At 42.9% G+C, this 13,352-nt stretch overlaps 1 protein-coding gene across 1 annotated transcript; it reads left to right on the forward strand.

Moving 5' to 3' along the window:
- The first annotated feature begins 11,511 nt into the window (after positions 1-11,511).
- LOC115194220 (histone H2A.Z) lies at positions 11,512-13,079 on the forward strand. The gene is made up of 5 exons (XM_029753715.1): positions 11,512-11,631; positions 11,910-11,987; positions 12,269-12,382; positions 12,511-12,640; positions 12,746-13,079. The coding sequence occupies exons 1-5, from the start codon at positions 11,629-11,631 to the stop codon at positions 12,805-12,807; spliced, it is 387 nt and encodes a 128-aa protein (XP_029609575.1). The 5' UTR covers positions 11,512-11,628; the 3' UTR covers positions 12,808-13,079.
- The last annotated feature ends 273 nt before the right edge of the window (positions 13,080-13,352 follow it).

Genomic DNA, 13,352 nt, shown 5'->3' on the forward strand with positions numbered 1-13,352 from the left:
TTCGAAAGATCGACAGGCACTCCACTGTCCTGACTTTAGCGGGAAGCTTGTTCCACCACTGGGGTGCCAGGACAGAGAAGAACTTTGACTGGGCTGAGCGGGAGCTGCCCTCCCGTAAGGGTGGGAGGGCCAAGAGACCAGAGATGGCGGAACGAAGTGCTCGGGTTGGGATGTATTGTTAACACACAGCCTGAAGGTAAGGAGGTGCAATTCCCCTGGCTGCTCCATAGGCATGCACCAGGGTCTTGAAGATGATGCGAGCTGACTATGGTATACATTTTGACAGTGCCAAAAAAGCTGTGCTTTGTCAAAATGGACTTCAAATACTCTGTATCTGCACTGTTTCATTTTCAATTGTCAGCCTCTCTTGGACACCATCGAAGGTCTTTTGATAAATGCAACATTTTGAGTAATACGGCCTCTTTTGACACTGATGCTACTTTTCTGTGTTGCAAAAATGGGGCCCTGAATCTAGGTCTTCCTGACCCCATACTGCATTAGTGCCATATGAGAAATAATGTTTAATCATTGCTCTATGTCTGCAAAAAAAATGTACAACCTGAAAACTACAAAACTGTACTGGGCAGATCAACTCTATGCGAAGTCGATGTGTCACGCTGCATGCGGAAAATGGTGGTCACACCAGATACTGACTGGTTTTCTCATCCCCGCCTCTACCTTTTCTTTAAGGTACCTGTGATCAACAGATGCATATCTGTATTCCCAGGCATGTGAAATCCATAGATTAGGGCCTAATTTATTCATTTAAATTGACTGATTTCCTTATATGTAACTGTAAAATCTTTGAAATGGTTGCAAGTTGCGTTTATTTGTTTTTGTTCAGTGTAGCTGTAAGGGCCATAAACATTCTCCTCCCATTGACAGTAAGGGCAAACTATATGAGGGCGCCCAAAGCATTCTCCTCCCATTGACAGTAAAGGCAAACTATATGAGGTCGCCCAATGCATTCTATTCTTATTGATAGTAAAGACAAAGAGTAAAGGTCCTTCTCACCAATGCAGGAAGCACTATTAACATACTGAATAATTATCATTTAATTACCATAGTGAATTATTGTAATGTTGGTCTATGTGTCAATTAATCCCATAAGGGATGGGTTGCCAATTGGCGATTTGACACGAAAATAAAATGTCATTCATACTGCCATCTTGTGGGGGAATGGCAATATTACATAAACACCACATTATTCCATTCAATTGAATAATGCCTGAAATACAAAATGTTACTCTACCAAAGCAATACGCAATGAAATACACACAAAATATCTGGACAAATATCTGTAAAAATGAAAGCAAATGCTTAAAGCAGCAATCAGCAGTTGACATCTATGCATAGTCACTTCGCCCCTACCTAGATGTACAAATTACCTCGACTAACCTGTACCCCCACACATAGACTCGGTACTGGTACCCCCTGTATATAGCCTCATTATTGTTATTTTATTCTGTTACTTTTTATAATTTTTTACTTTAGTTTATTTGGTAAATATTTTCTTAACTCTGTCTTGAACTGCACTGTTGGTTAAAAAAGTGAAGAAGAAAAAAAAGTGGTCAGATGAAGCAGATGCTAAACTACAGGACTGTTTTGCTAGCACAGACTGGAATATGTTCCGGGATTTTTCCGATGGCATTGAGGAGTACACCACATCTGTCACTGGCTTCATCAATAAGTGCATTGAGGACGTCGTCCCCACAGTGACTGTACGTACAAACCAAACCAGAAGCCATGGATTACAGGAAACATTCGCACTGAGCTAAATGGTAGAGCTGCCACTTTCAAGGAGTGGGACTCTAACCCGGAAGCTTATAAGAAATCCCGCTATGCCCTCCAACGAATCATCAAACAGGAAAATTGTCAATACAGGACTAAGATCGAATCGTACTACACCGGCTCCGATGCTCGTCGGATGTGGCAGGGCTGACAAACTATTACAGACTACAAAGGGAAGCACAGCTGAGAGCTGCCCAGTGACACGAGTCTACCAGATGAGCTAAATAACTTCTATGCTCGCTTCGAGGCAAGTAACACTGAAACATGCATGAGAGCATCAGCTGTGCCGGACAACTGTGTGATCACGCTCTCTGCAGCCGATGTGAGTAAGACCTTTAAACAGGTCAACATTCACAAGGCCTCTGGGCCAGACAGACTACCAAGACGTGTACTCCAATCATGCGCTGACCAACTGGCAAGTATCTTCACTGACATTTTAAACCTCTCCCTATCTGAGTCAGTAATACCAACATGTTTCAAGCAGACCGCCATAGTCCCTGTGCCCAAGAACACTAAATGCCTAAATGACTTCAGACCCGTAGCACTCACATCTGTAGCCATGAAATGCTTTGAAATGCTGGTCATGTCTCACATCAACACCCTTATCACAGAAACCCTAGACTCACTCCAATTTGCAACAGATCCACAGATGATGCAATCTATATTGCACTCCACACTGCCCTTTCCCACCTAAACAAAAGGAACACCTACAGTGGGGGGGAAAAGTATTTGATCCCCTGCTGATTTTGTACGTTTGCCCACTGACAAAGAAAGGATCAGTCTATAATTTTAATGGTAGGTTTATTTGAACAGTGAGAGACAGAATAACAACAAAAATATCCAGAAAAAAACGCATGTCAAAAATGTTATGAATTGATTTGCATTTTAATGAGGGAAATAAGTATTTGACCCCCTCTCAATCAGAAAGATTTCTGGCTCCCAGGTGTCTTTTATACAGGTAACGAGCTGAGATTAGGAGCACACTCTTAAAGGGAGTGCTCCTAACCGCAGCTTGTTACCTGTAAAAAAGACACCTGTCCACAGAAGCAATCAATCAGATTCCAAACTCTCCACATTGGCCAAGACCGAAGATCTCTCCAAGGATGTCAGGGACAAGATTGTAGACCTACACAAGGCTGGAATGGGCTACAAGACCATCGCCAAGCAGCTTGGTGAGAAGGTGACAACATTTGGTGCGATTATTCGCAAATAGAAGAAACACAAAAGAACTGTCAATATCCCTCGGCCTGGGGCTCCATGCAAGATCTCACCTCATGGAGTTGCAATGATCATGAGAACGGTGAGGAATCAGCCCAGATCTACACAGGAGGATCTTGTCAATGATCTCAAGGCAGCTGGGACCATAGTCACCAAGAAAACAATTGGTAACACACTACGCCGTGAAGGACTGAAATCCTGCAGCGCCTGCAAGGTCCCCCTGCTCAAGAATACATATACATGCCCGTCTGAAGTTTGCCAATGAACATCTGAATGACTCAGAGGACAACTGGTGAAACTGTTGTGGTCAGATGAGACCAAAATGGAGCTCTTTGACATCAACTCAACTTGCCGTGTTTGGAGGAGGAGGAATGCTGCCTATGACCCCAAGATAACCGTCTCCACCGTCAAACATGAAGGTGGAAACATTATGCTTTGGGGGTGTTTTTCTGCTAAGGGGACAGGACAACTTCACCGCATCAAAGGGACGATGGACGGGGCCATGTACCGTCAAATCTTGGGTGAGAACCTCCTTCTCTCAGCCAGGGCATTGAAAATGGGTCGTGGATGGGTATTCCAGTATGACAATGACCCAAAACACACGGCCAAGGCAACAAAGGAGTGGCTCAAGAAGAAGCACATTAAAGTCCTGGAGTGGCCTAGCCAGTCTCCAGACCTTAATCCCATAGAAAATCTGTGGAGGGAGCTGAAGGTTCGAGTTGCCAAACGTCAGCCTCGAAACTTTAATGACTTGGAGAAGATCTGCAAAGCGGAGTAGGACAAAATCCCTCCTGAGATGTGTGCAAACCTGGTGGCCAACTACAAGAAACGTCTGACCTCTGTGATTGCCAACAAGGGTTTTGCCACCAAGTACTAAGTCATGTTTTGCAGAGGGGTCAAATACTTATTTCCCTCATTAAAATGCAAATCAATTTATAACATTTTTGACATGCGTTTTTCTCGATTTTTTTGGTTGTTATTCTGTCTCTCACTGTTCAAATAAACCTACTATTACAATTATAGACTGATCATTTCTTTGTAAGTGGGCAAATGTATAAAATCAGCAGGGGATCAAATACTTTCCCCCCCCACTGTATGTGAGAATGCTATTTATTGACTACAGCTCAGCGTTCAACACCATAGTGCCCTCAAAGCTCTCATCACTAAGCTAAGGACCCTGGGACTAAACACCTCCCTCTGCAACTGGATCCTGGACTTCCTGACGGGCCGCCCCCAGGTGGTATGGGTAGGTAACAACACATCCGCCAAGCTGATCCTCAACACGGGGGCCCCTCAGGGGTGCGTGCTCAGTCCCCTCCTGTACTCCCTGTTCACTCATGACTGCGTGGCCAGGCACGACTCCAACATCATCATTAAGTTTGCTGATGACACAATAGTGGTAAGCCTGATCACCGACAACGATGAGACAGCCTATAGCGAGGAGGTCAGAGACCTGATCGTGTGGTGCAAGGACAACAACCTCTCCCTCAACGTGATCAAGACAAAGGAGATGATTGTGGACTACAGGAAAGGGAGGACTGAGCACGCCCCCATTCTCATCGACGGGGCTGTAGTGGAACAGGTTGAGAGCTTCAAGTTCCTTGGCGTCCAACAAACTAACATGGCCCAAGCACACCAAGACCGACATGAAGAGGGCACGACAAACCTATTCCCCCTCAGGAGTGAAAATATTTGGTATGGGTCCTCAGATCCTCAAAAGGTTTTACAGCTGCACCATCGAGAGCATCCTGACGGGTTGCATCACTGTCTGGTATGGCAACTGCTCGGCCTCCAACCGCAAGGCACTACAGAGGGTAATGCGTACGGCCCAGTACATCGCCGGGGCCAGGCTTCCTGCCATCCAGGACCTCTACACCAGGCGGTGTCAGAGGAAGGCCCAAAACATTGTCAAAGACTTCAGCCACCCAAGTCATAGACTGTTCTCTCTGCCTCCGCACGGAAAGCGGTACCGGAGCACCAAGTCTAGGTCCAAGAGACTATTAAACAGCTTCTACCCCCAAGCCATAATACTCCTGAACAGCTAATCAAATGGCTACCCAGACTATTTGCATTGTCCCCCCCCCCCCCCCCCCCCCCCCACACACACACACACACACACATACACACACACACTGCTGCTACTCTCTGTTATTATCTATGCATAGCCACTTTAATAACTCTACCTACATGTACATAATTACCTCAATTACCTCGACACCGGTACCCCCTCACATTGACACATTGACTCTGTACCGGTACCCCCAGTATATATATGTTATTTACTGCTGCTCTTTAATTATTTGTTATTCTTATCTAAAATAAAATTTATCTAAAATAAAATTTTCTTTTATTTGCTTTGGTTAAGGGCTTGTAAGTAAGCATTTCACGCTAAGGTCTACACTTGTATTTGGCGCATGTGACAAATAACATTTAATTTGATTTGATTTGAAACAATAACAAAGTGTCCTCCCTTCCACTCTTTCGCTAAAAAGCTGAGGGATGATGCTGGAGAAATGTAAATACTCTCAAATTCATAGACTATGGGTGCAAGGATTGACCATCCATGATCTCAAAATGATCGTATGAAGCATTTTTTGAGGCTTTACAGAGTTTGTTTACATTTGCTTTGTTCACAAACATAGGAATAAAACAAGTTAATATGTTGGGTTCTGATTGGGTACAAAAGTTGAATTAAGCTCATGAGGGATTTATCAGGTGTTTTTTTTCCCAAATCACGTATTAAGTCTAAAAATGGATGTACAGTGCATTCGGAAAGTATTCAGACATCTTCACTTTTTCCACATTTTGTTACGTTATAGCCTTATTCTAAAATGTATTAAATCGTTTTTTCCCCTCATCAATCTAAACACAATACCCCATAATGACAAAGCTAAAACAGGTTTTTGATATTTTAGCAAATGTATTAAAAATTTAAAAAAACATAAATATCACATTTACATAAGTATTCCAACCCTTTACTCAGTACTTTGTTGAAGCACCTTTGGCAGCAATTACAGCCTCAAGTCTTCTTGGGTATGACGTTACAAGCTTGGCACACCTGTATTTGGGGAGTTTCTGTGTGCTTAGGGTCATTGTCCTGTTGGAAGGTGAACCTTCGCCTCAGTCTGAGGTCCTGGGCGCTCTGGAAAAGGTTTTCATCAACGATCTCGCTGTATTTTTCTCTGTTTATCTTTCCCTCAATCCTGATTAGTCTCCCAGTCCCTGCCACTGAAAAGCATCCCCACAGCATGATGCTGGCACCACCATGCTTCACCGTAAGGATGGTGCCAGGTTTCCTCCAGACGTGACGCTTGGCATTCAGGCCAAAGAGTTAAATCTTGGTTTCATAAGACCAGAGAATCTTTTCTCAGGGTCTGAGAGTCCTTTAGGCGCCTTTTGGTAAATTCCAAGCGGGTTGTCATGTGCCTTTTACTGAGGACTGGCTTCTGTGTGGCCACTCTACCATAAAGGCCTGATTGGTGGAGTGCTGCAGGGATGGCTGTCCTTCTGGAAGGTTCTCCCATCTCCACAGAGGAACACTGGAGCTCCGTCAGAATAACCATTGGGTTCTTGGTCACCTCCGTGACCAAGGCCCTTCTCTCTCGATTGTTCAGTTTGGCCGGGCGGACAGCTCTAGGAAGAGTCTTGGTGGTTCCAAACTTCTTCCATTTAAGAATGATGGAGGCCACTGTGTTCTTGGGGACCTTCAATGCTGCAAAAAAATGGGTACCCTTCCCCAGATCTGTGCCTCGACACAATCCTGTCTTGGAGCTCAAACGACAATTCCTTCGACCTCTTGGATTGGTTTTTGCTCTGACATGCACTGTCAACTGTGAGACCTTATATAGACAGGTGTGTGCCTTTATTTATTTTTATTTGTAGAAATTTCTAAAAAACTGTTTTCGCTTTGTCATAATGGGGTGTGTAGATTAATGAGGAAAATAATGAATTTAATAAATTTTGGAATAAGGCTGTAACGTAATAAATGTGGAAAAAGGGAAGGGGTCTGAATACTTTCTGAATTCACTGTAGCGATTGCAGATTGCCCTTTTAAGATGATATATTAACTGACTGTTACATGGAAAGTCATTTGTGTTCCTTTATAAGCAATGTTGCGGCCACATTTTTTATTTTTTACAACAACGTTTCAAGTTTGCTTATTTCACCAAAACACGTATTCCACCATGTCTTAAGTTTATGCATTTTACCAATGTTGGCAAGACCGGCTTCATGGAAGGAGTGGGTCCACTTTCCTTCCTCCCAGAGGGAACTCAGTGTGCCCGGGCGCTTTGCTGCACAGTTCCAATGGAGCCGGGTCAGAGAGCTTTTGCCTAACAGAAATAAACAGGCTGATGGTTGAACGGATGGGTTTGGCTGTTGCTACACAATACCTTCCTTACCTAACGATGGCAGCTATTGGCATCAGAGCCATTATGTGGTTAGGGTGCAAAATGGGTAGCTATTCAGACCCTGTTCAGAGGTGAGCAGGCAGTTCTCAATAGTCCCAACCCCCTCCCCTGTCTGTCACAACCAGTGGCTTATTTGAAGTGTATGTGCCTAGGACATTGGTGCATTACTGCATTACAATGGTCGGAGGAATGGTTGAATGCTTGATCGTTGGAGAGTGCATGAGAAACTTTAGGTATCTCTATTAGTATACCATAACTTCATTTACATTACATTTTAGTCATTTCGCAGATGTTCTTATCCAGAGCGACTTACAGTTTGTGTATTCATCTTAAGATGGCTAGGTAGGCTAACCACATTTCACAGTCATAGTAAGTACATTTTTCCTCAATAAAGTAGATATCAGCAAAGAGATCTAGTAAATCAGCTTAACCTGTTTTTGGCTTAGCTACTAACACAATTTTAACCCCAAACCCTACATTCAACTTGCCAATGGCCTAGTTGTTCATAGAAAGGAGGGGATCTTTTGCCATAAACATTCCCTTTATTTGAGATATGCATTGTTGAGAAATTGGTATTTAAATGGATATCATGTAGCCCGTTATCCTCTTAGTTGCCCTATTTCAGTTGACTGTCTGTATGGTAATTAATCGTGCTTTTTTTCCCCCCTCAAGGAATCAATTGAATATCACGGAATCATAATCCCATTTTTGTTTCATAATGCCATTTTTCACACTACATTCATTTGAAGAAACTTGAACATGCAGATATTTGGTTGATTGAACAAAACATTTGTAGCTATTTAATTTCAATAAAATTGTTAGGTCCACACACAGGAGAAACAGACGTCCATAATAACTCTATCAAGTTTGCTAATTTCAAATTAACCTCTCCATTTTCGGAGGATGCCGCTTTCAAAACAGAGGTGACACTGTCTGTTCTTTTGAGCTTTGATTCGGAGTCTTTACCTGACAAAATTATTGGCACCCCTGACTGGCAATGGACAAACAATACTTAAAAAAATATAAACAATATAATTATAGAGATAAACTCAAAATACCAACATGTGAGAAATACTGTACTTTATTAATGTTTCAATGGAACCCACCAAAATCATAATTTTTTTTTATACAAAATACATTTCACCAAAATCAAGGTTTCATCATTATTGGCACTCCTCATTTAGTACTTAGTGCCACCACCTCTGGCAAGGATAACAGCATTGCCAGGGTTGGCTCAAGGAAGCAGGAGAGGTAGAGTCAAGCGCAGGAGACAGAAATCCACGAACACGCTTTTAATGGGCATCCACTCAGTACGAAACAAGGTAGGGCAGGGCGCATAAAACAAATGCTCCAAAAACCCAGCTCAACACAAAGCAGGGACGCAGCCCACAATAATCTCTGCGAAAAAACCACAGGCAGAGGGAAACACTCGTTCCTCAAACGATATACGTCCTGACACAGAACAAATCACGCACAAAACACAAACCTACCTAGCTAGACTAAATACCCCCCAACAAACAACTATTACAAAACAGGTACGTGCCTAACCTAGACCTAACCAACAGAAAGTGAAACAGAGGATCGTGGCAGCTAGTAGGCCGCGACGACGACCGCCGAGCGCCGCCCGGGCGAGGAGGGGCGCCACCTTCCGTCGGTGTCGTGACAAGCATGGTCTTTTCCTGTAATGTTTGACAAGGTTAAGGAACATATTTGGAGGGATTTTGGACCATTCCTCTATGCAGATCCTTTCAAGATCCTTCACATTCTTGGGTTTGCGCTTATCAACTGTCCTCTTCAACTCAGCCCACAGGTTTTCGATTGGATTGAGGTCCGGCGACTGAGATGGCCATGGCAGAACATTGATTTTGTTGTCACAGAATCATTTCTGTGTGGATCTTGAGGTATGTTTCGGGTCATTGTCTTGTTGGAAAGTCCACATACGGCCAAGTCCTAGCCTTCTGGCAGAGGCAACCAGATTGTCAGCCAAAATGGCCTGGTACTTGGTGGAATTCATTATGCCATCAATCTTAACCAATGCCTATGGACCTCTGGAATTAAAACAGCCCCAAAACATCACTGACCCACCACCATATTTCACCGTGAGTATGAGGTGCCTCTCCTTGTATGCATCTCTGTTTCGACGCCAATCATGCCGATGCTGTATCTGACCAAAACGTTACATTTTGGTATCATCTGACCAGAGCACCTTCTTCCAATCATAATTTAAATGACGTTTGGCAAACTCCAAGCGCTTGCGTCTGTGTCTTGGGGTCAGAAAGGGCTTTCTTCTGGCAATCCTTCCAAAGAGCCTGTGGTTGTGGAGGTGGCATCTGATGGTGGTTTTTTAAACCTGGTGACCCCAAGACGCCACCAAGGCCTGCAATTCTTTCACAGTGATTCTTGGGGATTTTGTTGCTTCTCTAACGATCCTCCTCCCTATCCTGGGGGGCAAAATGAATTTGTGTCCTCAACCCGTGAGGTTTTCAACTGTTCCATATCTTTTGAATTTTTTAACAATTGCCCTGACAGTGCTCAGTGGTATATTCAATCGTTTGTGGATCTTCTTGTAGCCATTACCAGAGTTATGAAGGTCTACGACCGTCTGTCCCTTTTGAACTGCCCGTTCTTTTCTTTTCTTCATGTTGTTGGATGACAAAGGGATATTGCATGCCTGTTACCTCATTTTTAAACCCTAGTGAAAAAGGAAGTGATGTAATGGCTCAATATAGTTCCTTAACACTTAGATAAACTTAAATAAGTGGAATTTAATTCCTGGTTTAATTTTGGTAGATGCTATTTACAATAATATTTAAGGGTGCCATTAATTGTGAAAACTTGATTCGCAGGACATTGATTTTCAATTAAATCAATAAATGATTTTGTTGGGTTCCATTGAAACATTAATAAAGTACAGTATTTTTCACATGTTGGTATTTTGAGTTTATCTCTATAACTCTATGGTTTATATTTTTTTTAAGTATTGTTTGTGCATTGCCAGTCAGGGGTGCCTGTAATTTTGGAGCCCACTGTATGAGTTATGCTGTTAGAGCTTTTGTGCCGAATACACTGCGGTGTTATAGGTGTCACGTTCATGGGCATGTTGCAGCAGCGTGTAGGAGGGAGAATCCAAAATGTGGGAAGTGTGCAGGAGGACATAGGACAGAGGAATGTGTAGTTTTGGTGGAAAAATGTGTGTGTGTCAACTGTAGGGGTGCCCATGTTGTTGGCGATCAGAGGTGTCCGGTGCGAGAGAGGCAGCTTGAGGTGGCCATGGTCAGAGTAGTGCAGAAGATGTCGCATGCTGAGGCAGTGAAGAAAGTAGAGGAGGGTGGATCATGAGTGAGGGATTCTGAGAGGATCCCTGTGAATAGTAGATCTGTGCCAGAACAGAGGGATAGGCCAAGAAGTGATATATGTTTCAGTAAGGTTAGCTTCTTAGCGTTCATAGCAATGGTTTTTTAACTGTACCGCAGAGATGGAACGTATGTCACAGAAAATAGATGTTGTTGTGGCAGCTGCAGAGAAGTACTTCAGCGTACGAGATTTGAATTCAGAAGAATTACATGGTGTGTTGAGTGGTAGTGTCCTGTGTTGGCAGGGGGTAGGATTAAAGTAGTGGAATAAGGTGGTGTGTTTTATTGAGTGTAGGGTTAGTTGGTAGGGTAATATTTGTATTTTTATTACATTTTTCCCTATTCCCGTTTTGTATCACAAACTGTAATGCATGTATACTATAGTTCAGTTGGGGGCGATAATGCAACATATTGGATGCCAACCGCGATTAAACCTCACCGAAGAAGAAGAAGAAGAAGAAGAAGAAGAAGAAGAAGAAGAAGAAACTTTCAAAGACTTGGCCTTTATTGGTTGACCTGTCGTGATCTATTACCTGTTTGTTTTTTGCTGATGAAATTATTATGATTATTATAATAACATTAATTGAGAATAAAATAGAAACGACATTATCCAACATCCAGTGAAAAATGACGTGTCACATTTTCCCGCACAGTGAGCACTTTTGCATTGTGATTGGTTAAGCGCTATGCCAAAAAAATGAATTCGAGAGTTGATTGGCTGACTTCCTCCATGCAAAGTCCCGGATCAAGCTCCCCTTCATAAATTCATGGCAATCTGATGCGGAACTAGTTGTTCAAACTAGACAAGTGCTCGCCGAGGATCTGTGCAGCTGCAAATAGCCAGAACATCATATAAAATGGTACATATATTTTTTTACTCTTCGTTACTAAATCCATCACTTTATTCAACGGGTTTACCGTGAGAATTAGCACGTATTTGTGTTAGCTAGTAAAGGTGATTTTCTTTAGCTAACGTTGGCTAGCTAACTGACATTAGCAATTTGAAACCCTTGGCATTGGCTGGTTATAATCAAAACCCCAACACGCGCTGTAGAATAAACAGGCTAATTACACACTGCTGTCTTGCAGCAATTGCTTAATACGTTAAAATAACCCATACAATAAAACTGTATTTCAGGCTGGTGGGAAGGCAGGAAAAGACTCCGGGAAGACTAAGACAAAGGCCATTTCGCGCTCACAGAGGGCGGGTTTGCAGGTGAGTGGATTCATTCATTGCTTGCTAGCGCCAACGATAAACGTGTGGTAGTGTAGGCTAAATGTGTTAATTTGCGAACTATTTAACCGTCTAACAAATATTGTGGCGGTGAATCTATAATTCAAAACTACACAATTTTCTAAAGATCACACTGTTCGTAACCTGCTAACAAACTGCCAAGTAGGCTGGGGAGTCGCGCAAACCAGTGTAATTTGCTCGCAACTTAATGATGGCCAGTTGGGTAAATAAATGCATATAACGTTTCCCGCCCTGTTTTTCAGTTCCCCGTGGGTCGTATTCACAGACATCTGAAATCCAGAACAACGAGCCATGGTCGAGTTGGCGCGACTGCAGCTGTCTACAGCGCGGCTATTCTTGAATACCTAACTGCTGAGGTAAAGCATGTTCAAAACACTCACTTTCATTTTTTTTGCGGTTTATGACACAAAACCATGCAGTGCCATATATGCAATCGCAGTTCACTCGAGTCAGTGATATTGACCTGCAAGCTCTTGAACTTCAGGTTCTGGAGCTGGCAGGAAATGCATCAAAGGATCTGAAGGTCAAGCGTATCACTCCACGTCACTTGCAACTGGCCATTAGAGGCGATGAGGAGTTGGATTCTCTCATCAAAGCAACCATTGCTGGTGGTGGTAAGTGCAGCAGTTGTATTGTTTCCCAGTGGTATTGTTATTGTACCACTTCCCTGTTTTATATTTCATGTTTGAATCCACTGATCATTTGTTTCCCTCTTTCAGGTGTCATCCCTCATATCCATAAGTCACTGATTGGAAAGAAGGGACAGCAGAAGACTGTATAACCCTGCAAACAGTGGCGTGGGGTCATCTCAGGACATTCTGCTTCAATGGTTGAACAATGTTTTGCTTGGTAGAACTTTAGGACTTTTTAAATGTATGAACTTGCATCTACTCATCTGAGGAAAAGTGGCTTCAGAGAAGCTGGTTTTGATTTTTGGCTTTGTTGATACAACTGCAGTTGTGTGCTGTTTTTATTGTGTACATTTTGGCATACCAGTGGCATTTCCATGTTTGAAGTTGTATTTGAATAAAGCGCCACGGTACTGTGCATCTGTTCCTTGTTTACGTCTTTTAGTCAACATTTGTGCCCTATAAATCTGGTGTAGTCTACATGTCCCTGACTTGCATATAATTACATCACCAAGCATGTTTATTCCATGGATGTTAACTTTTCCAGCTCTTTTGACAATATGACTAGGATTGTGTGGACTGATGCATGTTCATGTGCTGGCACAACCTTGAATGACATCAAGTACCATGTTTTTTTTTTTTTTTTCAAGTGCACCCCCTGAGGTAGAAGTTTCATAGCCCATTGGTGGGCCACTCA

Source organism: Salmo trutta, chromosome 5, assembly GCF_901001165.1.
Source record: "Salmo trutta chromosome 5, fSalTru1.1, whole genome shotgun sequence".
Classification (NCBI taxonomy): domain Eukaryota; kingdom Metazoa; phylum Chordata; class Actinopteri; order Salmoniformes; family Salmonidae; genus Salmo; species Salmo trutta.

Excerpts from the sequence above, each read along its gene's own strand:
- LOC115194220 (XM_029753715.1), top strand. Across the intron at positions 11,988-12,268 it reads CACAGAGGGCGGGTTTGCAG|TTCCCCGTGGGTCGTATTCA; the intron begins GTGAGTGGATTC and ends CCTGTTTTTCAG. Across the intron at positions 12,383-12,510 it reads TTGAATACCTAACTGCTGAG|GTTCTGGAGCTGGCAGGAAA; the intron begins GTAAAGCATGTT and ends CTTGAACTTCAG.